General features: G+C 40.9%; 1 protein-coding gene across 1 annotated transcript in view; it reads left to right on the plus strand.

Annotated features, from left to right (window-relative positions):
• Positions 1-25,020, plus strand: part of man1a1 (mannosidase, alpha, class 1A, member 1) — a gene marked incomplete at both ends in the record, with an annotated part of 154,930 nt that overhangs the window by 34,885 nt on the left and 95,025 nt on the right. The window contains one exon of the mRNA XM_083899187.1: positions 16,865-16,961. Within this exon, the coding sequence (XP_083755313.1) occupies positions 16,865-16,961 (97 nt within the window). The remainder of the gene's footprint in view (positions 1-16,864; positions 16,962-25,020) is intronic.

The following is a 25,020-nucleotide window of genomic DNA, read 5'->3' on the forward strand; positions in this document are numbered from 1 at the left end:
CTTCGATCCAATAAATAACTTGGAAGATGAAAGATGTGGTATGTGATAAATAATACAACTAAGGTTGTTTTCTGCCCATTGATTTTTTTTTTGTTGTTGTTGCAAAGAGGGCGCAACTGGCACCCGGGGAGGCAGGAAGATGCAATCGACCAAACGTCCAAATCTCTGCAAAGTATTTGACAAATAGTAATACAGAATATACATATCCTACAATATACAAGGAAAACAATAGACTTGAGCGATCCGTCACAGCTACACCCTCCTCCTCCTCCTCCTCCTCCTCCTCCTCCTCCTCCTCCTCACTTATCAAACCATCTCTACAAACACAGATGCATTTGTTTCGCGACGTCTCTCTCTCTCCGCGGTCTGTACGAGGACAGATTACGTACGTGGTTATTAACTCGTCATTTGTTTGGAAAGCTCAGATTTTGTTTCCCCTCTCGTTTCCACTCCGGCAGAATGTTTCAGCTCCACCACTCCACCAGTGTCCCCCCCCCCCCCCAACTCATTGAGCTGCAGCTCACTGAGGGCATTGTTCCGCCAGGGTTTACTGGCTATTATATTTGAAATTGTAATTATTTGTACCTGGACTCATTTGCATGCCGTACGTGTGCACACGACGGGGAACAGAATGCACCTGCTGTTGCCTTTGTGCTCGGCTCTGAAAGACTTATTCTAATGGTGGACATTTTGAGTTGTAGTAATTATGGTGATAATGGTGTCATTGCCGGTATTTTGGGGCTGAGACATTTGCACTTCTGTTCTGCGCTCCCTGCATGCTTGTTGTTGAGCAAATACGGACGTGCTTGTATGGCAACTCCATTTGTGTGTCTAAGTCTATGAGAAATACTTCTCAATTTTATAAATTGTGGTCCCATTTAGAGTCAAACAGACGATAAAGCAAAACATGTATTGGGGGCGCGGACGTGATAATTGACAGCTTCCTCTGGTGTTACGTACGCGAGCTTCCCCTGGTGGTACGTACGCGAGCTTCCTCTGGTGGAACGCGAGCTTCCTCTAGTGGTAGGCGAGCTTCCTCTAGTGTTACGTACGCGAGGTTCCTCTGGTGGTACGTACGCGAGCTTCCTCTGGTGGAACACGAGCTTCCTCTGGTGGAACGCGAGCTTCCTCTAGTGGTAGGCGAGCTTCCTCTGGTGTTACGTATGCGAGCTTCCTCTGGTGGACCGCGAGCTGCCCCTGGTGGAAAGCGAGCTTCCCCCGGTGGTAGGTACACGAGTTTCCTCTAGTGGTAGGCGAGCTTCCTCTGGTGGTACGTACGCAAGCTTCCCCTTGTGGAACGCAAGCTTCTCCTGGTGGAACGCGAGCTTCCCCCGGTGGTAGGTACGCGAGCTTCCTCTAGTGGTAGGCGAGCTTCCTCTGGTGGTACGTACGCAAGCTTCCCCTGGTGGACCGCAAGCTTCCCCTGGTGGACCGCAAGCTTCCCCTGGTGGACCGCGAGCTTCCCCTGGTGGAAAGCGAGCTTCCCCCAGTGGTAGGTACGCGAGCTTCCTCTAGTGGTAGGGGAGCTTACTCTGGTGGTACGTACGCGAGCTTCCCCTTGTGGAACGCGAGCTTCCCCTGGTGGAATGCGAGCTTCCCCTGGTGGAACGCGGGCTTCCCCTGGTGGTAGGTACGCAAGCTTCCTCTAGTGGTAGGCAAGCTTCCTCTGGTGGTACGTACACGAGCTTCCTTCAGTGGTACGCAAGCTTCCCCTGGTGGCACGCAAGCTTCCCCTAGTGGTACGCAAGCTTCCCCGTGGTGGTACGCGAGCTTCCTCCGGTGGTACTTGGTATAAAAAGTTTGAGAATCACGGTACTAGATGTTGTTGCCAAAACAGTTGGAGACGGGATAACGTGAAAGGGAGAACGTTCTACCAGACCCTGAGAGACGGTGGCCATGAAACGTGTTAGTAACGTGTTAGCGTTCATGGGTCGCTCCAGGTAAATCATGTTCTCAGACTAGGCAATTTGCCAAGAACTTGTCTGCATAGCAATGTTAGCACAGCAATTATTTACATTACACTGCTCATTGCTAATGCTATAATAACATCATGCTATGTAAAGACACTTATCCTCATCCAGTGATAACAACGCTATCTTTAGCCGGTGGACTCTCCAGAGTTGAATGTTGGTCACGAAGCCAGATTTCGTCCATTTGTTCCCCCTCCAGGCTCTTGTAAACTTTCAGTGACTCTCTGGAGTGAAATGATGGGAAGTTAATTAGGAAGTTGAAGACGTCGGGACACACACAGGTCTGGAATAATGTCCTCTCTGGCTGTCTCTAAACTCGTAAAAAAAGCACGCCGTGGGCGTTATAATGATCAGATATATTCAATCTGTCAAAGCATGTGATAAATTGGTCAATATCTGTGGATCTTAAGTGTGCAGTGAACTCTTCACAGGTTTATTTTGGCTGCTTTTTTGCCTGCCAACATGGCAATTCATAGAAACCAAGACAGGCTTTCAGTCAGGCAATTCCAAACATGGTCACTTCTGATTAGATTAAATGAATATATGGGTCAATGACAAATAAAGCTTCTAAAAAGGTATTTTCAATATAGACGTCATGCATATTTTTGAGTCCAGAACAATGTGTTTGAACATGTCTCATATATTGAATAACTTCTAACTATTTAAAAAAAAAAAAAAAAAAAAAAAGTCAGGTGGCACAACCAAATATTTATAAAAATATATATACATTCCTAATATTTATTTTTAAATTAACTATTTGGCAACTATCCCTTAAGGTGTCTACATTAGATAAACATTCTTATTTTTATCATTGTGTTTTTTTGTTTTGTTTTGTACAATAATTTAATAATATTTTTTGTTCTCTGTAGGTCAGGTTTTAAGTATTAACATCCAATTGTACATTTAAAGACAGAAAAATAATCACACACAAATACACACATTCATATATTCAGTATAATAACTACACCGATTACATTTATAAACCATTTGGTCACTTTTATTTGATCATTTATTGGTTAAAATTGGTTGCACCACCTGACAAATATTGGTTGTACCACCTGACAACATTAGTTATGACATGAAATATGCTGGGAAAAAAAATACATTTTCATTTCAAATAGTAACCTGAATTTTAGACATCAGTTAAACCTAAACCTAACCCATCAAAAAAACACTTCACATAACATGACATCTTTATGATCAGTCTTAATATACCCAACTCGAGGCTAAAACTCAAGGCTTTTCACACAGCAGCGGCTTGAAGTCGTCTGAAGTTAGTGAATGAAGCCAAGGAGACTCTTAGTCCATCATTCACGGTATCTAACCCTCAACGCTAATTCGTTTGCCTTTATTAGCTCGCTTATCTCATTTCCCCATGTGTGTTTTTCCACATAAACTTTCTTCTTTTTTCCCAAGCCTTTGAGGTACTTTTCCTGTGGTAGAGTTGGTATAATGCGGTGTGCAGAGCCTCCTCGCTGATACAAATGCGTGTTTTCTGAAAAAAGGACGTTTCTATTTCATGATGTTTAATGTGTTAAAGCTCGCAAACATGTCCCTTCATCCATCCTTGGGATCCTGCCAGTTTATTTCCCCTCTGTCTCTGTGTGAGAAACACATTAAGGCTGTGTAATTCACACGAGTCTGGACGCTTCATTCTTTTGATGCTTGTTTCTGCCAACTTGATCATAGTGAATGTTTAATGCAATCTCATTTATTCCCATAAAGTATCTCTGTGTGTGTGTGTGTGTGCATCCATTTGTCTATGTGAAGCAGCAGCGCTGGCTGTCTGCACTCGGAGATAGGGATGAAAGAGATGAAGTAATATTTATAAGAGAGGTGCACGTGGATTCTTTTCATACCCGCAGAGAGGGTGGATGTACGGGTAGAGGTGAAGTCACGCCTGGTAAACAAAACCCTGCTGCGAGCGAACAAACGGGGAAAGTCGTGCGTGTTTCTGCCGCGTTTTCACGCGTATCGAGCGGTTATCAGTTAAAGCTTTCGGTGGAATCAAAGGAATCGTCAGTTTCTAGTTGTGTGATCATAAATTCTATAAAATATTATCTCAAAAAAGTGTAATATATATCAATGAAATACACTGAGAAATGACTTTTGGTGGCTACAGCCTAGAGATGCAGCAGAGTATTTGAAGTACTTAACAAAACTGTCCAGCAGAGGGCCCTGTGAGCACAACTTGGTCTTCGTACATGCACTTTTTGCTCACTAGAAGAAGAACACAACTGTGAGTGTGTCCATGTTTCTGCCACGTATTCACAGATATTGAGCGGTTATCAATTATAACTTTTGGTGAAATCAAAGGAATCGTCAGTTTCTAGTTATGAAATCATAAATTCTATCAAATATTATCTAAAAAGTCTAATAAAATGCTCAAAAAAAAAAATATTTTGGTGGCTACAGCCTAGAGATACATCAGACTATTTGAAGTACTGAACAAAACTGTCCAGCAGAGGGCCCTGTGAGCACATCTTGGTCTGCGTACATGCACTTTTTGTTCACTAGAAGAAGAACACAACTGTTAGTGTGTCCATGTTTCTGCCGCGTATTTACAGAAATTGAGCGTTTATCAATTATAACTTTTTGGTGAAAACAAAGGAATCGTCAGTTTCGAGTTAGAAATCATAAATTCTCATTTAAAAAAAGTTAAATCGATAAAATGCTCAAGCAACGCTGCAATTCATTTTGGTGGCTACAGCCTAGAGCTGCAGCAGACTATTTGAAGTGGCACACAAAACCGTCCAGCAGAGGGCACTGTGAGTACATATTGGCCTGCATCTATGCCGGCTTTGCTCACTAGAAGAAGAACACAACCGTTAATGTTATTTTTGCTTAAGCTAAAATGCATAAACCATGACACCAAATCATCAGACTTAGCTGATCTTGTGGCGCTAAGGGCTAACGGCTAACTGGTTAAATTAAAATACTAAAATCTATTCATTAAATATCAAAGCGAAAACAATACAATAACTTTCGCTTTCTTCTCTTCATAACTTTTTGTTTTTTTCTCCCTCAACACGACGGAGAGCTAACACTCACATCAACACACTTCAAAGTCAAATCAATAAATCCGATTAGCCGTTTTTCTTCTTCTTCTTCTTCGCTGAATTCTCGTTTCATGTTCGCGCAACCGATTCAACTTCAAAGCGAAATAATAATAATAACAAAAAAGAAGAAGCTATTCCGTTTGCTCAGACCGGAGCGTCCTCCTCGGTCTTTTCCATCAACAACATCACAGTAAACGTGTCTCTTATCTGTTGTGGTTTTTGTTTGACGTCAAACTTTTTTCTCCTGTTAATTATTCCGTGTTGACTTTATATAAACAGACTTTATGCACAATTATTTATTTATTTATTTATTTACTCTGATTTTTGTCAGTTTCTCTGTGACCTTCAGCGAAAGCATCTGCTCTTCACCACACACTCACCGGGGAGGACGCTGCTTTGCGTGTCGATTGTTAATGTGTGTGTGTGTTCTTGTACTTGCGGCACACTGAGGACCAGTGAGGAGTTTTTAACCAACAAAGTGAGGTCTTTTTTTACAAAGTGAGGACATTTTGGCCGGTCCTCACTTTGTTTTCGTTGAAATCACTTCCTTAGGTTGTAAACATGCTAAGGTCCTCAATTTGGTGCAAAAACCCGTTTTCCAGCCCCTGTTGTTTCGCACACGTTTTGCTCTGGGGCTCCACCTGTAGACATTTTATTGTACTGCAGTTAGTAGTTCTTTATAGATGTCATTCATGCAGTGTATTTACTGTGTATTTTACAGTGTATTTACAGTTTTTTTCCACAGTTTATTTACCATGTATTTAGCGTGTATTTACAGTGTATTTTACAGTTTATTTACCGTGTATTTGTAGTCTATTTTATAGTGTATTTACAGAGTTTTGTCACTCTCAAACCTTTCATGAGTCCAGTGAAGATATTTGTAATTGTGTTGATTTAAAAAATGGAAATGCCGGTCCTCATTTTGTCAGCACTACCCGGTCCTCAATATGCAGCAAGTACAAGAATGTGTGTGTGTGTGTGTGTGTGTGTGTGTGTGTGTGTGTGTGTGTGTGTGTGTGTGTGTGTGTGTGTGTGTGTGTGTGTGTGTGTGTGTGTGTGTGTGTGTGATCCACATGTCAGCTCGCTCACTGATGTCCTTATCAGCCCGGCAGCCATGTCGTCACCTCACCAAACCTCTTGCTTTCTCCTCCGTCTCTCACGCTCTCGCTCCTTTTTTCACACAGAAAGGTGTTTCACACACACACACACACACACACTCACACACACATTTTTCCCCGCTGCTTTACACACACATTTCCCCTCAATTACAGATTACTTGAGACACCCTGGAGCAAACAGGGGTCATTAACCCCCGCGATCTTTGAACGGCGGTTAATGATTAGCCATCATCGCTCGGCGTGCAACGGCAGTAAAGTTGAGCGTGCACGCCGACACACACACACACACACACACACACACACACACACACACACACACACACACACACGGTGGTGGATCAATGCCACCTTTTCATTTTGGCGACGTTAAAAAAACGGCGGAGCCCTCGGTGGACCGTCGCTAACGTCCGTGCTCATCTGTTGTCGCTTACATCTCACTCGCACCTTATTGTTGTAGCGCTAACACACACACACACACACACACACAGTGCATTTAACACAATGCCAGTGAATGCTATTTATCACGCTGCCCAGTTAGCGCCTGCTAAACTCGGAAAGGGCTCCACTCCATCATGCAGCTCCCCCCCCCCCCTTTCCCTGAAGTCATAAAACAAAAGTTTCTGCTGTTGTAAGGCTGGATGATATTTGAAAGTCTACCAATATGAGTTTTTATATGTCATATATATTTACCTTATTTTATTTTTTACTCCATCTGATACAATAGAATTGTTTGATCATGACAAATGATCCCCAAAAAACCTGCTGAACTTTAGTCGATCAATCAGTTCTAATCAATTATACGTTATTTCACACCAATACAGTATTTTCAATAAAAAAAAATACTAATTAAATATTATATGAGACAAGTAGGGCTGCAACTCACTTTCAAATCTGTAAATCTGTACTCGAATGTCTTATTTTGTCCACAAACTAGAAATGATTCACTTTTAATACCAAAATAACTGGAAAACATTCACATTTAAGAAGCTGAAAAATCTGAAAACTTGTTTTAATTGTTTAAAAAAACACTCTAATAACATAACAATATAAAGTAAAGAAACGCCTAAAAACAGGTTATCGGAAAATTCAACTTGTGGATGAAATAAAATGGAGTTTAAGTGACATTTACTGCAACATTTATCAAGTTTCTCAGAACAAAAGGGATTGACTGATTACTAAATGACAGTCTATCTGTGCCCAATTTTCAAAAATTTGCCGTCTTTACCCAGATGACCGAATAAAAAAGTTTCAAATCAGTCCGTGTTGATAGCTAATGACGCAAGAAATCTGTCATTTGTTTTCTGGATTAATCGGCGACTTGTTTGGTCCATAAAACAAATTCAACACTATTTAAGATGCCAAAAACTAGTTTTAATTCTTTGAAAAACACTCAAACCGATCATGAAAGTAGTTTCAGTGACAGCTAATGTGGTGATTGATTAATAACCGATCAATCGGACGAAATTGCCCTCGAAGCAGGTCGTCGGTAAACAAGAAAATGCAACTTTTGGAATGAAATAAAAGGACGTTTTCGTGACATTGACTGCAACATTTATCAAGTTTCTGAGATCAAAAATGATTCAAAAGATGGCAAATATTAGCGTAATTTTTGCCATATTTAGCAAATAAAAACAGTTCACAACCAGTCAGTGTCGATAACTAATGAAGCAAGAAATCCGTCATTTGTTCTCATGATTAATCGGTGAGTGGTTCGGTCCATGAAATGTGTCCGCAGAAGTCGTAAAAAGTTGAGCTGAGATGACGTCGCTTCTCCGTCTGCCGTCCACGTGCTAAGCGCCGCCAAACAACCTGTTTGTGATTATTCTCTAGTTTTTTGCCCAAACTGCGTCTTCGCCCAGATGTGACTCTGGCAGGGCGAAGGATTCTTCACAAACTCCCCCTCCACCACCTCCACCACCTCCAACACCCCCCCCCCCCCACGTCGTAGGGTCTGCGCGGACCTCACACGGGCTGAATGTGGACGTCTGCAGACATGATATTAGATCACCGAGTGAGGTCGATCGATAGGTGTACGATGTAGGGGATGAATCGAAGAGCGATGGAAGAGGTGAAGGGAGTGCGATCACTGTCAACACCTCCTGTGTGTGTGTGTGTGTGTGTGTGTGTGTGTGTGTGTGCGTGCACTGGCAGATCAGATCAACGTGCCCTAGAAAACCGCAGCGTCTTAGACACGGAGCCAATTAGCGCCGAGCTATTGTGTGTGTCTGAAATAGCTCGTCGTCTTCGTCGGCGGCGGCTCCTAATAACAGCGGTCAACCTAGAAAATCCCCAGCAGGTAATCCAATTAGATCCAACACACGGGGATGATGAGCGCTAACACACACACACACACACACACACACACACACACACACACACACGGGCGTGTTTGGTTTGTCATCGAGCCACACTTTTTATTTACACGCTGGATTACAGAACTGTTGACGTACTTCTAATAACAGTCTGAGGAAGTCTTAGCCCCGGTGTCACATCTGCTTGCATGATGACAGGAGAGCGAGAGGCTTTTTATGTAATTACAAACTCAAATTTAAATAACCTTTATGTTGCTCCTCCTGACGTGGGCGACGCCAACGTTCGGTTTGGCAGCGTAAGCGTAAGGTGTTAGCGCACGTGGTTATGCAAACACGGTTCGTGTTTGTCTGCATTAGAAGCACAAACACAGTGTGTTGCACGCGTTCAACGGTGACATTGTTTCCCCACAAAACATTGCGAACAAACTCTATGGGAAATACGAAACTACCTGTAGAAAATAGCGAATAATTATACGATAAAATAATTGACAGTGTTAGAAAACGTTAAAAAAAAAACGTTGATCAGTGTTCGTCAAACCTAAGAATGACGATGTGTTTTGTCCGCAAACCAAAATGATTCGGTTTTAATCCTTTCTTTTGTTTACGTGGAGCAAAAGAAACCGAGAAAATATTCCCATTTAAGAAGCTAAAACAATCAGAAATCTTGTTTTAATCGCGAAAAAAGAGATTATCGACGATATAGTTGACGGTTAATCGTTTCAGCTGTACAATGCTATAGGGTTTATACACAAGAGTGACAGTGACTTCACTGGTTGGGAGATAATGTTGATACTGAGGGGTTGCTAGCGCTACGTAGCGTTAGCATCTACGGAATCTGCGAAACTGAGATTCTCGTGAAAGAAATACCCCACAAACATCGTTCAGACAGAATAAGGTTTTGAACCTCGGTGAATATTCCTGACCGATATCGTGATATGTAGATTATGACGGAAATAGTATCGTGATATTATCGGTATTGTTGACCATGTATCGTATCTTATCTCGAGGTAGTGATTCTGTGATTCTCACCCCTAGATATTTGGTAGATTAGATCTCGTCTCCAAAACAATCACTGACCTCTCAATGACTCAAATATTACTACGGTTGGGAATCGGTATCGGTCCGATACCGGTCGGAAACACTGGATCAGGTATCGGACAGATACAAATAGAAAATCTGATACAGTCCAAAAGAAAATCTGTGAAAGACTGTGAAAATGTAAATACAAATCTACAAAAAAATAGCTTCATCGCTCATAAATGGTCAAAATGGTAGATACTCGAGTTTGTGATATCGGTATCGGACACAAAAAAGTGGTATCGTCCCATACCCTCCCAAAAAAAACGCTCTAATACCTGGTTAATAGAAAGTAAAAGTAGAAATAAGAAATTTAAAAAACATTTCCTATATATTACACAGGAACTGATAGATTTTTTATGATAATAATAAGTGTATAATCGGACACTTGTGTCCATGTTTATACCCAACCTGATCCAAGTTTCTCTCCACGCTCGGTCACTAATGGACTCGGTGTTGACTCCTCTCACTGAAACAATAACATCACCAGCTAACACATATTTGTTTGAATTTAAAACTCCCCTTTTTGTCTTAGTTATCACTAAGCCTTGTTGAGATCGGCGTCCTTGCACAGATCAGCGTAGGAATGGTTCGCGCGGCACCCGCAGCGTGCAGAACACGACTCGTTTAGAGTGCGACGTCTTCCCGCGACGTCCGTGCAGGGGCAGTAATTAGCAGCCTCGCTGGGCTTTAATGAGCGGGTTTAAGCGGAGGGGAGCTATCGCTAGCTGTCGCTTTGATGTGCGGCCTATGTTATGCAAATGAAGTCGCGTTTGTGGGCACGAGCGCGCGTGTTTTAGAGGTTAAAGCGACGCTGGAGCGATCAAAGTTTGACATGAGTGATGCGTACCGTACGGTTCGTAACGAGTGTTTGTGCGACGGCGAGCGGTGCAGATGGTGACTGGGAGGTGAGCGAGCTCATTAAGCCTCTCCCTCGCCGTCCTTCTGCACTATTGTCTGCCATATTCCCGCACGTAATGGAATCTATTAGTGTCTGTTCTGTGGGAAGAAAAAGCATGAAATATGAGGTAATTCATGCACATTTCCTCCTTCATTGTTCCTCCTTTTTTTTTTTCGAGTGTTTTCGTTTGCACAGCTGCACCTGCTCGGCACATGTGCCCCCTTTTTTTAAAAAAAAAAATACAAATTCATCATCCAGTGAAGACTTTTAGTCGGGAATCTTCCGTTAATTGAGCCAAAAATAGGCAAATGAAGCCTTTTTTTAAAGAAAGGAAAAACATAAAATGCCAAGGATACCAGGTATCACCTCTACACTCTTAGAAATGAGGGTTCCAAAAGGGTTCTTCCACAAGGGCTGAGTTTCTACCTGGAACCATTTCTGGAAAACCCTTTTCTGAAGAAAGGGTTTTTCAAGGGTTCTTGGTAACACTAATGGTTCCAGTAAGAACCATTTTGATCCAGAGAACCCTTTAAAACAACTTTCCTGAATAAAGGGTTTTAAAAGGGTTAAAGGTTCTACCTGGAGCCAAAAAGGGTTCTCTTATGAGGACAAGCCGAAGAACCTTATATGATTCTACTTGGCACTTTTATTTCTAAGTGTACACTCTTAGAAATAAGGGTTCCAAAAGTGTTCTTCTACAAGGGCTGAGGTTCTACCTGGAACCATTTGTTTTTCAAGGGTTCTTGGTAACACTAATGGTTCCAGTACGAAACATTTTGATCCAGAGAACCCTTTAAAACCCCTTTCCTGAATAAAGGGTTTTATAAGGGTTCTTAGTGGAACCCTCCAAAAGGGTTCCAGGTGGAATCTTTCTGAAAGGGTTCTACCTTGAGCCAAAAAGGGTTCTCCTTTGAGGACAAGCCGAAGAACCTTATATGATTCTGCTTAGCACTTTTATTTCTAAGTGTACACTCTTAGAAATAAGGGTTCCAAAAGTGTTCTTCTACAAGGGCTGAGGTTCTACCTGGAACCCTTTGTTTTTCAAGGGTTCTTGGTAACACTAATGGTTTCAGTAAGAACCATTTTGATCCAGAGAACCCTTTAAAACCACTTTCCTGAATAAAGGATTTTAAAAGGGTTCGGTTCCACCAGGAGCCAAACAGGGTTCTCCTATGAGGACAAGCCGAGGAACCTTATATGGTTCTGCTTAGCACTTTTATTTCTAAGTGTACACTCTTAGAAATAAGGGTTCCAAAAGTGTTCTTCTACAAGGGCTGAGGTTCTACCTGGAACCATTTGTTTTTCAAGGGTTCTTGGTAACACTAATGGTTCCAGTACGAACCATTTTGATCCAGAGAACCCTTTAAAACCACTTTCCTGAATAAAGGATTTTAAAAGGGTTCGGTTCCACCAGGAGCCAAACAGGGTTCTCCTATGAGGACAAGCCGAAGAACCTTATATGGTTCTACTTAGCACTTTTATTTCTACGAGTATAGAGCTGAAACAATCAATCGATTATTCAACTAAATTAATTGTCAACTATTTCGGTTATCGATTTATCGGTTTGAGTCTTTTTTCACGATTAAAAAAACATTTCTGATAGTTTTAGCTTCTTAAATGTGAATATTTTCTTTATTTCTTTACTCCTCATAACAAAGAAATCATTAAAACTGAATCATTTTGTTTTGTGGACAAAACATCGTCATTTACTGATCAACATTTTCTTTTAACATTTTCTGACATTTTCTGGACCAAACCATTCATCAATTAATCGAGAACATAATCGACAGTTTAATCGATTACGAAAATAACAGTTAGTTGCAGCTCTCGTCGCCTCATAACCCTGCAACCCTTAGAACTACAAGTCATTAGAGTTGAAATGTCATTAATCCTGCAAGTCCATCATTGATTTTTTGAGATGTCTTGAAGCTGGAATATACAGATTATTGCCTGGAACTTGTCATTTACACGAATATCGATCCCATATACGTGTAGTTTTTGTCGTATCCACCAGGTAAACAACTCAAAGAATACCATTCACTCGTGTATCTTTACTGCAGTGACCAAAGCAGAAACTAGGGCTAAGTGATTTGGATAAAATATGCAATTGGGATTAGATTTGGCAAAGTTAAGCCTCGGTTAAATATTTACAAGATGTGATATTACCGCACCACACTGGCACAAATGTGAACCGCTATTTTGTACGACTCTGTTAAACTTAAACTACTGTTTCTGTTCATCACACAAATGGAAATTTCCAACGACCACATGCTTGGCTTTTGTGTTTTGTACTTGGAAACTTTATATGGAAGAAATTGAGTCACTTGGGCTGAGAGAATTGAGAGGATGACTGTGATGCAAGCAGTCTGCTTGGATGCCCTTGGTATAGAAGTAGTCAACCTGAAAGTCATAAAAGCAGATATTTCTTATATTTGTCTCTGGCTTGAAGTGGTGGACAAAAAAACTCAAATATTGGGTTAGGAAACGTTCAAGAAAACCACCTGGATCTGCTTCAAAACGTGTCACGTTCTCCTGGGACATGGTTTTGATCGGGGGTCGTCCATCGAGCAGGAAACCTTCGACGCGCCAAGTTCCTCGTGCTGAACGTTCTTACAGCATCGACTATCTGATGTACAGTCAACCGTCTTGTCATCAATCACCCTGTGGTGAACACCGTCAATTCGGGTGTCCGGGCCTCGGGTCCATCTCCCTACCCCGTCTTGAATTCGCCTGCTCTCTATTGCACGGTCGATAAAAAGCTGGAGCATCATCGCGTCATGTAGCAACCATGTCAACGTGAATGCTATTGCGGGCTAAAACCCTATTTTTCTGCAGATGTTTGTTGACACGATGGTACCAAATTGGCGTTTTTTCGCTACCCAGTTTCAGCACGGCTTAAATTGCTTTTCCATTAGTGATAGATGGTGTTTTTTGGTACCTGCTCTGACAAGGTTCCAATAGAGCGGAGTCGATACCTAAAATGTGACATCGACAGACTCCTAACCACTGATTGGTCAGAGACTGTCGATCACTTAAAAAGACTTGAAAGGAAATTACTAAAACCTCAATATTTGAATCCTTTTAATCGACTCATTCTCAGGATTCAGTTACCACCGAAAAGACTGCTTTATAAATCACTAGTTGCCGATTTTTGGGTGTCATGTATGAAACGACGTCACCTCAGTTTCATGCAGCCGTGCTCTGATGACTCCGCCCATGTCGAGGACGTTCTATAGTGTCAAACTCAAGGCCCGGGGGCCAGATGTGGCCCGTCACGTCCATTTTATGTGGCCCCGAGAGTGGTTTATTGGTCTTAAAAATCTGTGTTAAAATAGGTCTATGCTGCTTTAAGGTGTGCGTTGACCATAAACCACCCATTTCCCACAATGCACGGCGATTGCGTTACCCCGCAAAGTGACGGCACCGCCGCTAGATCGCAGTGTATCACGGTATACGCGTCACGCGACGAGTGAAATTGAATAAGCAATAAATACAGAAAGTTATTTAGCAATAGTAGTAACCTTTGTTTATTATTTATTATATTTGGCTACATTTATCCTGTATGACAGTTACATCTGGTCCTTTGAGGGTAACAATTATGCTGATGCCGTGCCGGAACTGTATCAAGAAAATGTTGAATTGATTCCATGCAAAGTGTCGTCGTTCTGCCGATACGTCGCAGATCACTCCGCTAACTCTGCGTGTCAACGGATATTCCATGCAAAGCCGACGCTAATCCAGACGCAGCTCTTGTAGCGAGTTCCGGAACAACACTACTACTGCTCCATTACATGGATTAACATGACGGACACATGCAGAGCCGGAGGAGCTGAAGTGAGGCTCGTGAGGCTGAAATGAGCTTCTGGGTGTGAGATTGGAAACTGGTCTTCAGCCAACGGCAGATTAAAAAGGAGATGATGAAACACCCCCTCCCCTCCCCTCCCTGCCGTCGCTCCTGCTGAGGAAATGTGCGATCTGGACGGCACACGGTGTTTTGGTGATCAATCATCATCATAATTGTCCTGGCAGACATTTTGCAAAGGTCATTTTTGGCACCTGATGTACAGAATAACATCATTAAGACAACAACGTCGGTCGTGGCACAAACACATTTGTTTCTGCGACTGTCTTTAAATATAATAATGACACCGATATCTTTATTTTTATTTATGTCTTTCTTTCTTTCTTTCTTTCTTTCTTTCTTTCTTTCTTTCTTTCTTTCTTTCTTTCTTTTATTAATACTTTTGCCTGGCAGAGACAGATGTGGCCGTAGGCTGCAAATATTATATTCATGAAGTTCATGTTTTGACCAGAAAAGGATGTGGAAAAGTTTGGTTTGTTTTTGCTTAAACGTAAGAATATTTTCCGATTTCTTTGCTTCCGTGACAAAAGAAACCAGGAAGTCTTCACAGCTGAGGGATTATCACAAAAAAACATCATCTGTGTTAACGCTAATATATGAAAAACATCTGATCTGAAGGGAAACCTTTGAACGTTCACCAGAACTTCTTGTTGATGATGTCATAAGCTCGTCGTATTTCTTCTTCTACTGTTTGGAGTTTGCACACACAGCACGCTAGCTTTTTAGCCACATGCTCTACATCTTCTTCTTCTTCTTCTATGAGGCATTTCTGTAGCTGCGTCACAGCGCCACTTACAGGTCTGGCATCTATACAACAGCATTTCAAGTAGGGTTGTGTGTACTTACAGAAAACTTAAGAAAAGGATAAAAAAAACTGTGTTGTTGGGTATACAATGGGTAGTACAGAGTGTAGCAGTGGCTAGCTTTGTTGCCTCACAGCAAGAAGGGTCACCAGTTTCAATCCCAATTGGACGGAGGGCCTTTATGTGCTCAAGTTTGCATGGGTTCTTTCCAGGTACTCGGCTTCCTACCACAGTATAGGGCCAATTTTTTTTTTTATTAGCAATTGAATATTTGGGCCAAAACATCGTAACTTCAAAGGTGTCTTAAAAACGTCTTCCGCCACAAACAGAAACCAACGTTTGATGCCCTTAGCTAACAATAATGTGGACGTTTTCGTTAATCACCAGCTTGTTTCGAAGACCGATGTGCTCGTAGTACTGTTAATGTTTGTTGTGCGTCATTTAAATTTTAAGAATTTCTGCTTCTTCATCTTCGAGCCTAACATATATAAGTGGTTAACTGTCGATTCTAGCAACGGAATCTATAGAATAAAAACTCTGAACTCAATAGGAAATTCAAGATAAGGGTTAAATCATCTGTCAGGGCTAGATGCTGATGCTTGTGCACCAGTTTTGGTCCACGGGCCACCAATTTCTGACTACTGGTGTAGGGATTAGTCGAATTGGATGCTCTAAATCAGGGGTTCTGAAAGTTTTGATATCTGAGGGCCAATTTGGGAACCCAACATTGGACTGAGGGCTGCCAAAGGAAAAAAAACCCAGAAAGAAATCCCATTTGTAATAATTTTAATGACCAGATTACCGTTCTACAGTTTACACTTATTGGTCTGTATCCAGTAATGTCCAATAAACATTTAACCAGTTTAGTAGCTCCTGGATCAAAACTATCAACTGTAATTTGTTGCGGGCCACCAGAAATGTTTCTGCGGGCCGCCATTGGTTCGCGGGCCGCACTTTGAGAACCAATGCTCTAAATCAGGGGTTCTCAAAGTTTTGATACCTGAGGGCCAATTTAGGAACCCAACATTGGACTGAGGGCCGCCAAAGGAGTAAAGGCCAGATTGCAGTTCTACAGTTAAGCGTTAAGTAATATAAGCGTTAATATAACAACGCTTTATAATTTACTGGGTAATAACCCAGTATTTCGGCCATTGTTCTTACCTTCTAATTACAGGTTAATACCAAGTAACACATTTATGTTACCATATATTTACTGGGTAAATAGCTAGTAATTAGCTACCTGCTTATTACCAGCTTATAACCCAATAATACACTAAAATTCACCATATAGAAACCAGGTAAATACCCAGTATTTTTGTTTACACTTATTGGTCTGTATCCAGTAATGTCCAATAAACATTTAACAAGCTTAGTAGCTCCTGGATTAAAACTATCAACTGTAATTCACTGCGGGCCGCCATTGGCCCCCGGGCCGCACTTTGAGAACCAATGCTCATAATTGACGGTGAGGATGAGTAGTTGTTCGCCTCTGTCCGTGTTGTAGCTGGGATTGACTCGGAGACCCTCGTGTGGAGAATAAAGCAGTAGAAATCGCGTTCCCCGTGTCGATGAGGCCTTTTTTTACGTAACTTGCCCTTTTCTGTTATTCGACATTCAAAATGACTCACGACGTGTGACTGTGCTGCGGCCGGTGAAAATAAAAGATTGTCATCTTTAACTCTCTTTATTTTCTCTCTCTCTCTCGCTCTCTCATCTCCTCCCCCATCCCCCTCTTCTCTTCTGTCGTCTTCTTCCCTGTCAGATGATGAAGCATGCGTGGGACAGCTACCGGCACTACGCCTGGGGTTCCAATGAGCTCCGGCCTGTCTCCAAGCAAGGCCACTCCAGCAATCTATTTGGTGAGTGTTGGAGAGCGAGAACACACACACACACAGACACACACACACACACACACTCACTCACTCACTCACACACAAGAGGATTGATCTCTCGTCCCTGCCACCAGCAGCCTTGGCCTTTAGATTAGCAGCCAAATTGGCTGTCACTTAGTCATCCATCTATGGCTGCCTCTAAATGTCAGCGTTATCATATATTTATATTCCGTTTGCGAGGGGCTCGCCGCTCGGTGCTCGCTTGATGAGCGCCGCGGCGATACGGCCGTCTCATTCGCTCCGTCGTCTCCGTTTTCCGTCTTTGTTTTTCCCGGAAAAAAGCATGAATGTACCGCATTTGGTTTTCCGCAAAATCCAAACGGGTGGGTGCTTTCGTAGGCCGAGCGTTCGTCGAGGATCAATACAGCCCTGTAAAATACCACGGTCATATTCAATCGGCGCTTCCTTTGGTTTTCGTTGGCTTTGAGATGTTCTGTTCAAAGGAAAAATGTGCAACGAGTGATTATTTTCATTTGTCAACTGAGCGATTAGTTGCTCCATAAAATGAAAAAAAAAAATCAGCATTTTCCAAACCTCAAAATGATTTAGTTCAATTCAAAAAATGGAAATTTCAATTCAAATCATATTTTAATTGTACAGCCCCAAATCAAAATGTACATAATCTCAAGGCTCTTAACGTCTTAACGTAATTGCTATAGAGAGATAACGGGAAAAAAAAGCAGTTCACACAATGAGCCAGATGCCTAGGCCGGTTGTGGTGAAAGGAATATTGGGTGACGTACACCGGTATGTATAGTATAGATATTTTTAGTGCTGTCAAACGTTAACGCGGCAACTGCGTTTAAGGGCGTCAACGTTAACGCACGGCGCGTTTCCAGAAAAACTCGCCGTGATGTTATGTTTGCGTGACTCCGGATTGTTAAAATTAGTCTCTAAAGTCACGCTAAACTTTAAAAAACAGACGCACGCGTACGCTGGTTATTTGTAGCGCTGCTCTTTTTCGTTTAATAAACGAACCGCTCCACTTCGACTGTAGGCGCGCTCACGGCGCTAAAAGGAGCTAACGCAGCTAACGGAGCTAACTGGTAAACGGTGCCTGGACTCGTAAACGTGACGTCTTTTTCCGGTCAGTCGTCATGGAAACGTGTCACGCGTTAACCTTTTGCACAGCACTAGATGTTTTTATCGTATTACGACGTCATTTACATAAGCAGGAGCATGAATTGTTCGGTTTTCTCTTAATTGTACTGAAGGATAACCTGAAGCTGACATTTCTGTCACTTTTTATTCCCGAATCCACAAAAAGCCAAAAAAACACAAAAGTGTTTGTACTTATTTATTCTGACTGACTTGATAAATAAGATAAGGAACTGGATTTTTAATTTCTTTTAGATCTTATTTTTTCCTTCTCTTCTTGACCTAATTAAATCCGTATGGCGAGATTATTTGTTTTGCAGCCACTGGTGAGAGCTGTGTGTGTGTGTGTGTGTGTGTGTATGTGTGTGCGCTTGTTGTTGTGTGTGACAGATTAAATGCCGCGCTGTTGTCGAGCTCTTGAAAAAGACAAAGACCGGCCTTCATGTGTGAAAGAGTCGCCTGTGCGCGGACTCTTAATCAGACCGCTCTCTCGATACACCAAAGTGAAAGTCACGTACGCTGTACCTGCGGTTTCTATCTAAGCTGCTGCTGCTGCTGCTGTTGTTGTTGTTATCGTCTTCCTGTAGCCTGGCTGAACTCGACAGAGTCTGCCAGCGATTTAATTTCACTCCCCGCAGACGCGTCTGGCCAAGGACGGCGTCTTTGCCAACTTCTGAATCTTCTAATAAAAAGGTGAAACTGTCGCAAACGGGGGGTTTTTCGCACGCCACGGCGACATCTGTTGCTTTTTGCATTAGTCAGTTTAACCATGACTCCTTGAAAAATCACATCCACCATCAATCTAATTGCGTACAGAGGCATTTTCATCTAAGTCCGTTGGTCTCGCCTTTCTCACACTCTCAAACTTATTTCTGTTTGTAAAAATCTGTTTTTATTGCGACGTGTACAGTATATATGGGAACTTTTATTTTGAAATTCTAAGAAATGGCTATAATCATAATATTTTGTATTGCCATGTCATGATGCAATTTGAAAAATATGTTTTCTTCCAAAAAAAAAAAAAGATTGGCCCCCTAGTGGACAGATTGGATAATTTGAGTTTGGCACCCCTCGACAGTTTAAAATAATGTAATTGGGTTTTATTTTACGTTTTAATTTTTTTTTATAGCCCTGTAAAATACCACGGTCATAGCCAATCTGTTGTGATATTCTATAATTTTAAGCATTTTGAAAAATACGTTTTCTTCCCAAAAAATAAAAAAATAAAAAAATGATTGGCCCCCTAGTGGACAGATTGGGTAATTTGAGTTTGGCACCCCTGGACAGTTAATTTTTCTTTATATATTTCTTCTCCATCTGATAACATTTATTGACAACAAATAAAACAAAAATCTACATTTTATATACAATATTTTGTATAAATTCATGTATAAATTAAATATTGAATTAGGGCAGTTTGAGTGTTTTTTTTCTTCCCTATTGCTCCATTTTACAAACAAATAAATCACTAAAAACACAAAACAAGACATTTGAGAAGATCATCGTAATTTCCAGGTTATGTAAATAATCTACATATATGTATATTATAATAAATATATATTTAAAACAGGTCATAGAAACACAAACATTTAATTTGTTCATGAAAAAATAAAGTTTTAGTGACAATTTATAACAGCTGGCCGTTACATAAACAAACAAAAATGATAGTATTGATGCGTTGTGCATGTTTGTGTTGGCAACAACATCAAAGCCTCCACATGATATCCAATAAATACAAATAATATCCTTTGTGTTAACAATAACACATGTTCATCATTATGAAGTGAACTCAGATTCGTTAGAAATCAAACTAGTTTTTTCTTATTATTCTTGATTTATGGGCAATAAAAACGTGCTGTTAACACAACAGTGACCTATAAAGACGTCCAATAACAGTCAGTTACAGCTGACATGAGGGTAAACATGTGAATGTTTGGTGTCGCTTCATTTATCTCTGCTGCTCTGGACTTTGTAGCAGTGAAATGCTAATGGCTAAGTCTCTCTGTGTGTGTGTGTGTGTGGAGCAGAGTTTTATTTATGCGGTTAGCTTGACATTGACCTGCGATTTTTATCCGTTTTTATCACATTCTGGCCACATTCACATATTTTACGCTTTCATGTTGAAGTTTGAAGCCACAAACTCGATTTAGTTTTTTTTCTGTCTATAGGTAGAAATATGATTTTTGGTCGGCTGCTTTAAAGTGAATCAATATTAAGTTACTTTAAGCAGCCTGTTTCAAACTTACCTTGAAAAACAATTTCGAGGACACTCTGGTATATTAAACAACAAGGTTTTTTTTCTCCCCTTGTTTATGTAGGAAATTAAAATCGACAGCGAATTCAAACAGTCTATCAAAGTATGAGTATTCAATTATTCACTTGATTATAAAAATGTCAATCAGTTGCTGTGACTTTTCACAGCATATTAGATACAAAACAAAACAAATGTTTTATCGATGATTACATTTGGTGAAATAAACATTTCTACTCCAGTGACAACACAAGTTGAATTGCATCTATATCACCACAAGGTGGCAGCAGCAAGCGTTTACTTAGTGGATTTCATGTGTTTAGAGAAGTGATGAAATTTTTACGAGGGTCTTTGAATGCATCTCAACGTCTCAGCTCAACACGATGTGAACCCTGCATTTTCTTTCACTAGCTCTCATGCACTAAATTTAACAATATTGCCTATCCCTAATGTAACGTGCACAAAGACCACGATTGCTTTGAGATGATGTCCTATTCAAAGGAAATGTGCAACTAACGATCATTTTCATTTTAATCTATCAATTATTTCATCAATTGATCGATTAGTTGCTCCATAAAATGTAAAAAAAAATCCAAAATGATTCATTTTTAACAATTTCAAATCATCCCAGATCAAAAAAATTACATAATGTCAAGGTTCTTTACATGGTAAGGCAGAGACCTTACAGTATTGTATAGATTAGAGAAAAACCAACAGTTAACGTAATGAGCCTTTTAACAGGAAGAAAACTCTTCCCAGAGCCAGATGCCTAGGCAGGTTGTGGTGAAAGGAAAATTTGATATTTGTAAATACAGTACATTGGTCATCATATTTTTATTACATTATTATTATAATTTATATAAGCAGTAGCATGAATTGTTGCATCGCATAGTAGTCATCATACTACTACTACTACTAGTAGAAGAACTAGAGAATTCAATAGTTAGCGATGATTTTACTTATAATTAATGGCACTTTTTCATTTTGCAGTTCTTGCACGACAGAGGAAATGTCTAAAATCTCAATATTTAACAGTCTGGTGTTTATTTAGCGACATTTAACCGCTGAAAGCTGTTGATCGTGATATTTCCTGCACGTCTCCGGTCATGCAGGAAATACCGAACGACTCTGTGAACAAAATCTTGCTAATGAACTGATTCTAATGATTCAGTTACACCGAAAAACAACTGCTTTGCAAGTCCACTCGCCTGATACCAAAGTAGTGCTGGGACTGTTTTTAGGCGAGAGCGTCGTTAGCAATCGATTCATTCAGCTCCAGTTCCTTTCTCCCCTAATTTCGAAAGCACACACACAACTTTTCACTCGAGGTTGGAAACCTTGCGAGGGCGGCGGAGAAAAAATCGCATATATTTCATTCTACATTGCGGGAGATTTACTGGCTCGTTCTAATGACCGCCGTCCTGTTATTTAATGAGGGGATTCAATCAACTTTGTGCAAATTCAATTTCTCCCGCGCCGTTTCATCACCAGTATTTATCGTACACAAATGTAGGGAGACGGAGGAAAATGCGGCGGAGTGAAAGCTAATCATGAGATTAGCCTGTTCGACCCCCCCCTCTCTCCATGTTAGTCTTTCCCGCTCTCGCTCTATCCATCCCCTCGTGTCTGTAAATAGGTTTTAGATGACTGCTCCTCTCTCGCAGACCCATTTCCATGACTAAATAAGACAGCCTGGCCCCGGGGCCTTGTCACGGCCCCTTTCCAACTCCTGTGAAACATGATGTACGACGATAATATCAGCCCGACTCGGATTATTATGTAATGAAGCCCGTTTCCGTTTGCTAATACGTTTCCCCACCGCCGCACGCCCCCAACTTCACAGACATAGCTTAGAAGTTTTTCAGAATTAAACATTTACGGAGCGCGTTGAGAGACCGTAGCGCGCGCTGAAAAGGCTCGCGCGGTTTGCTAAATTCTCGCTTCCCAGGGTGAGGATTTTACAAGTGGCCACAAGATCGTTCTCAAACAGTTTGGCAGCCGACGACGTTTGTGTTCTCGGCCAACAACTCTGGCCGAGAATCAACCGCAATTTGGATACGCTTTGTCAAACAGTCATCACGAAATTTACGTTTCTTAACCCAAACACTTGAAGAGGAAGGGTCCAGAGGAAACGATTACACGAGCGCAGTCTGCTCCAAAAATCTTTGTTTTGACGCTGACGAAGCACAATCGGTGTCCGAACTGAACGGCTCTGTCTGTGGTTTTTATTTTCATTAGTGTAAGAAGCCGAGTCTCAAGACGGCGGCTTTTGTTGTTGCACAGTTGTCAGAGGGAAGTGGGCTATGACGCGGCGTCTGATTGGTCGACGTGGGGACGAATGGGAAAGTTTTATGTCACAATTATCCGGATTAAGTGAATTGTTATTCATGATATTGTGACAGTAATTCTAAAAATGTACAAGTACAGTTTTATGAAAGATATTATTTATGTTGTCAAAAAATGCAAATGGTGAAATTTGTTACTAACGGAACATTACAAAATAATGCTAAAGTTTTGAAAAATACAACTTCCAATGTTTGGGTTGCAATACTTTTTTTTTTTTGTATAATTTGATTATCCAGATTCACCAAATTCACCAAGTTTAACATATTTTAAGTAGGATTTGGGATTGAGAATCTGTATTATGACATTTTTCCAATACCGAAATATTGATAGGTGTCTGGACGAATGAGTGCTAAATTGATTGTCAACTATTTTGATAATGGATAATTCATTGGTTTGAAGATTTTTTTTCATGATTAAAACAAGAATTCTGATTGTTTTAGCTTCTTAAATGTGAATATTTTCTTAATTTCTTTGCTCCATATTACAAAGAAATCATTAAGACATTCGAGAACATCATCATTTCCATGTTTGATAAAGGTTTTTTACTTTCGATTACTCGATTAATTGTAGATATAATCAACAGATTAATCTATTATGAAAATAATCATTACCCTACATCAGCATTGGTTGATACGATGCTGGGTTGCTGCTGGGTTGCTGCTGGGTGGATTAGCGCCCGAAAATGTAGCCTCACTTTCCAAAATGGCTGCTTTAGCAAAGCTCATGGAATTCCCCGGGAAAGTTTTGAAAGTAGAAAAAAATACTTTTTTGTAGGCGTGGAAATGATTTGGAAAGAAATAAACATTTTGGGAAAGTTTTGAATTCCGGATATAAGACTTGAAGCTGCATGAACGTTGCTCACTTATGCTATGCTAGCTAGCACCTGCGGTCACTATTGTTAAACATTGAAATTGGGTGGAAAAATTGTGGAAACCATTTGGGAATTCATTGGGAACAAATGTGTGGCAACTCCAGCAAAGCTAACACGTAGCTGAAGAAGCTAACAGCTCTCAGTGTCAACACATCCCCAAGCATCAAGTATCTAAAGGTATTGCTATCTCTTTAGCTGTATTGATACAATCACAGCGATACCCATCCCGAAGTGTGAGTGTTTGTCATCGCGATGGGCAATGATTTCTTACGTCCTGGCGCATATTTTACAAATTGCTAACGCAATCGAGATGGGAACAACAACGATGTACAAGAGGTCCTTGCTTGGTGGGAAGAGGATGAGCTAATCCCATGTAGAGCCTGGACAAACGGGTGGATCCTGGAATTTGGGCGGTTGAGTTTGCCTCGCCTTGCTTGCTTTTGGATTTAAATGGGCTGGGCCTCGTTTTTTAGGAAAACCTTGACATTGACCCTTACAACGTGATGACACGTTGTCTTGTTTGCTCATGTTGATCAACATTTCACCGAGGGACGCTCCACGTTCTCCCTGCTGTCGTAAATACGGCCTGTGCGATTCGTCTCTTTATGCAGACGCTGAGTGATTGTGATGCGGCGTCGGAGCCGATCGATTCATTTCATAAACTAAAATAAATGCTTTTGCGCGGCCGCGTTCTCCGTATCGGCGACGACGCGGTTACTGAATGACACTAAAACCACCGGGATTGATGATGTAATGCTCATATTTCCATACCTCAAATGCTTGGTTTCAATTGAAATGTTTTGTGAGGCAAAACTATATCAGGGATCGTAAAAAAAAGAAAAGGCTTCCTGTCCCCGGAGATGCAGTGGATTTTTCGCCCCGTTTGCTAAAATTAAATTTGCACGTCCCTGTATATCCGTGCATGTATTTACACACGGCTCTATAAAACAAGCATATGGCTCTCGATGCTCAGCCCCAGATATGGATGCACTATTGTTAGAGTTTTATCACTTTAGCTTTGACATTTAAGGCAACGTCACTCGTGTTCGTCGAATGTCAGCATAATTCAGGGATTGCGGAGTTAACTACATTCCACAACTGTTCTAAAACCAGGTTTTTTATCGACGATGCAGAGTTTTAGAGATAAGAAATCAACTGTTAAATGATGAATAATACCAAATACATCATTAACAGTCTATATATACTGTACTTTCAGTCAAGACAATCAATATTAATCACCAATATTGGCTCAACCATTCAAACATTTAATAAATATCAATATTGGAATCTTTTTTCTTGATGCTTTTAAAGACACATTTGTTTTTATTAGCTTTTACCACAACGTGGTAACCTGGTCGACCTTTTATTCGTGTTGTTGTTTTATTGTATACTGCACAGATTTTGGACAGTACAGCAACTCTGTTGCTATTGAATGTGCTTTATAAATAAAGTTGGATTGA

The sequence above is a fragment of the Microchirus variegatus genome, assembly GCF_963457635.1.
Source record: "Microchirus variegatus genome assembly, chromosome: 12".
Taxonomy (NCBI): Eukaryota; Metazoa; Chordata; class Actinopteri; order Pleuronectiformes; family Soleidae; genus Microchirus; species Microchirus variegatus.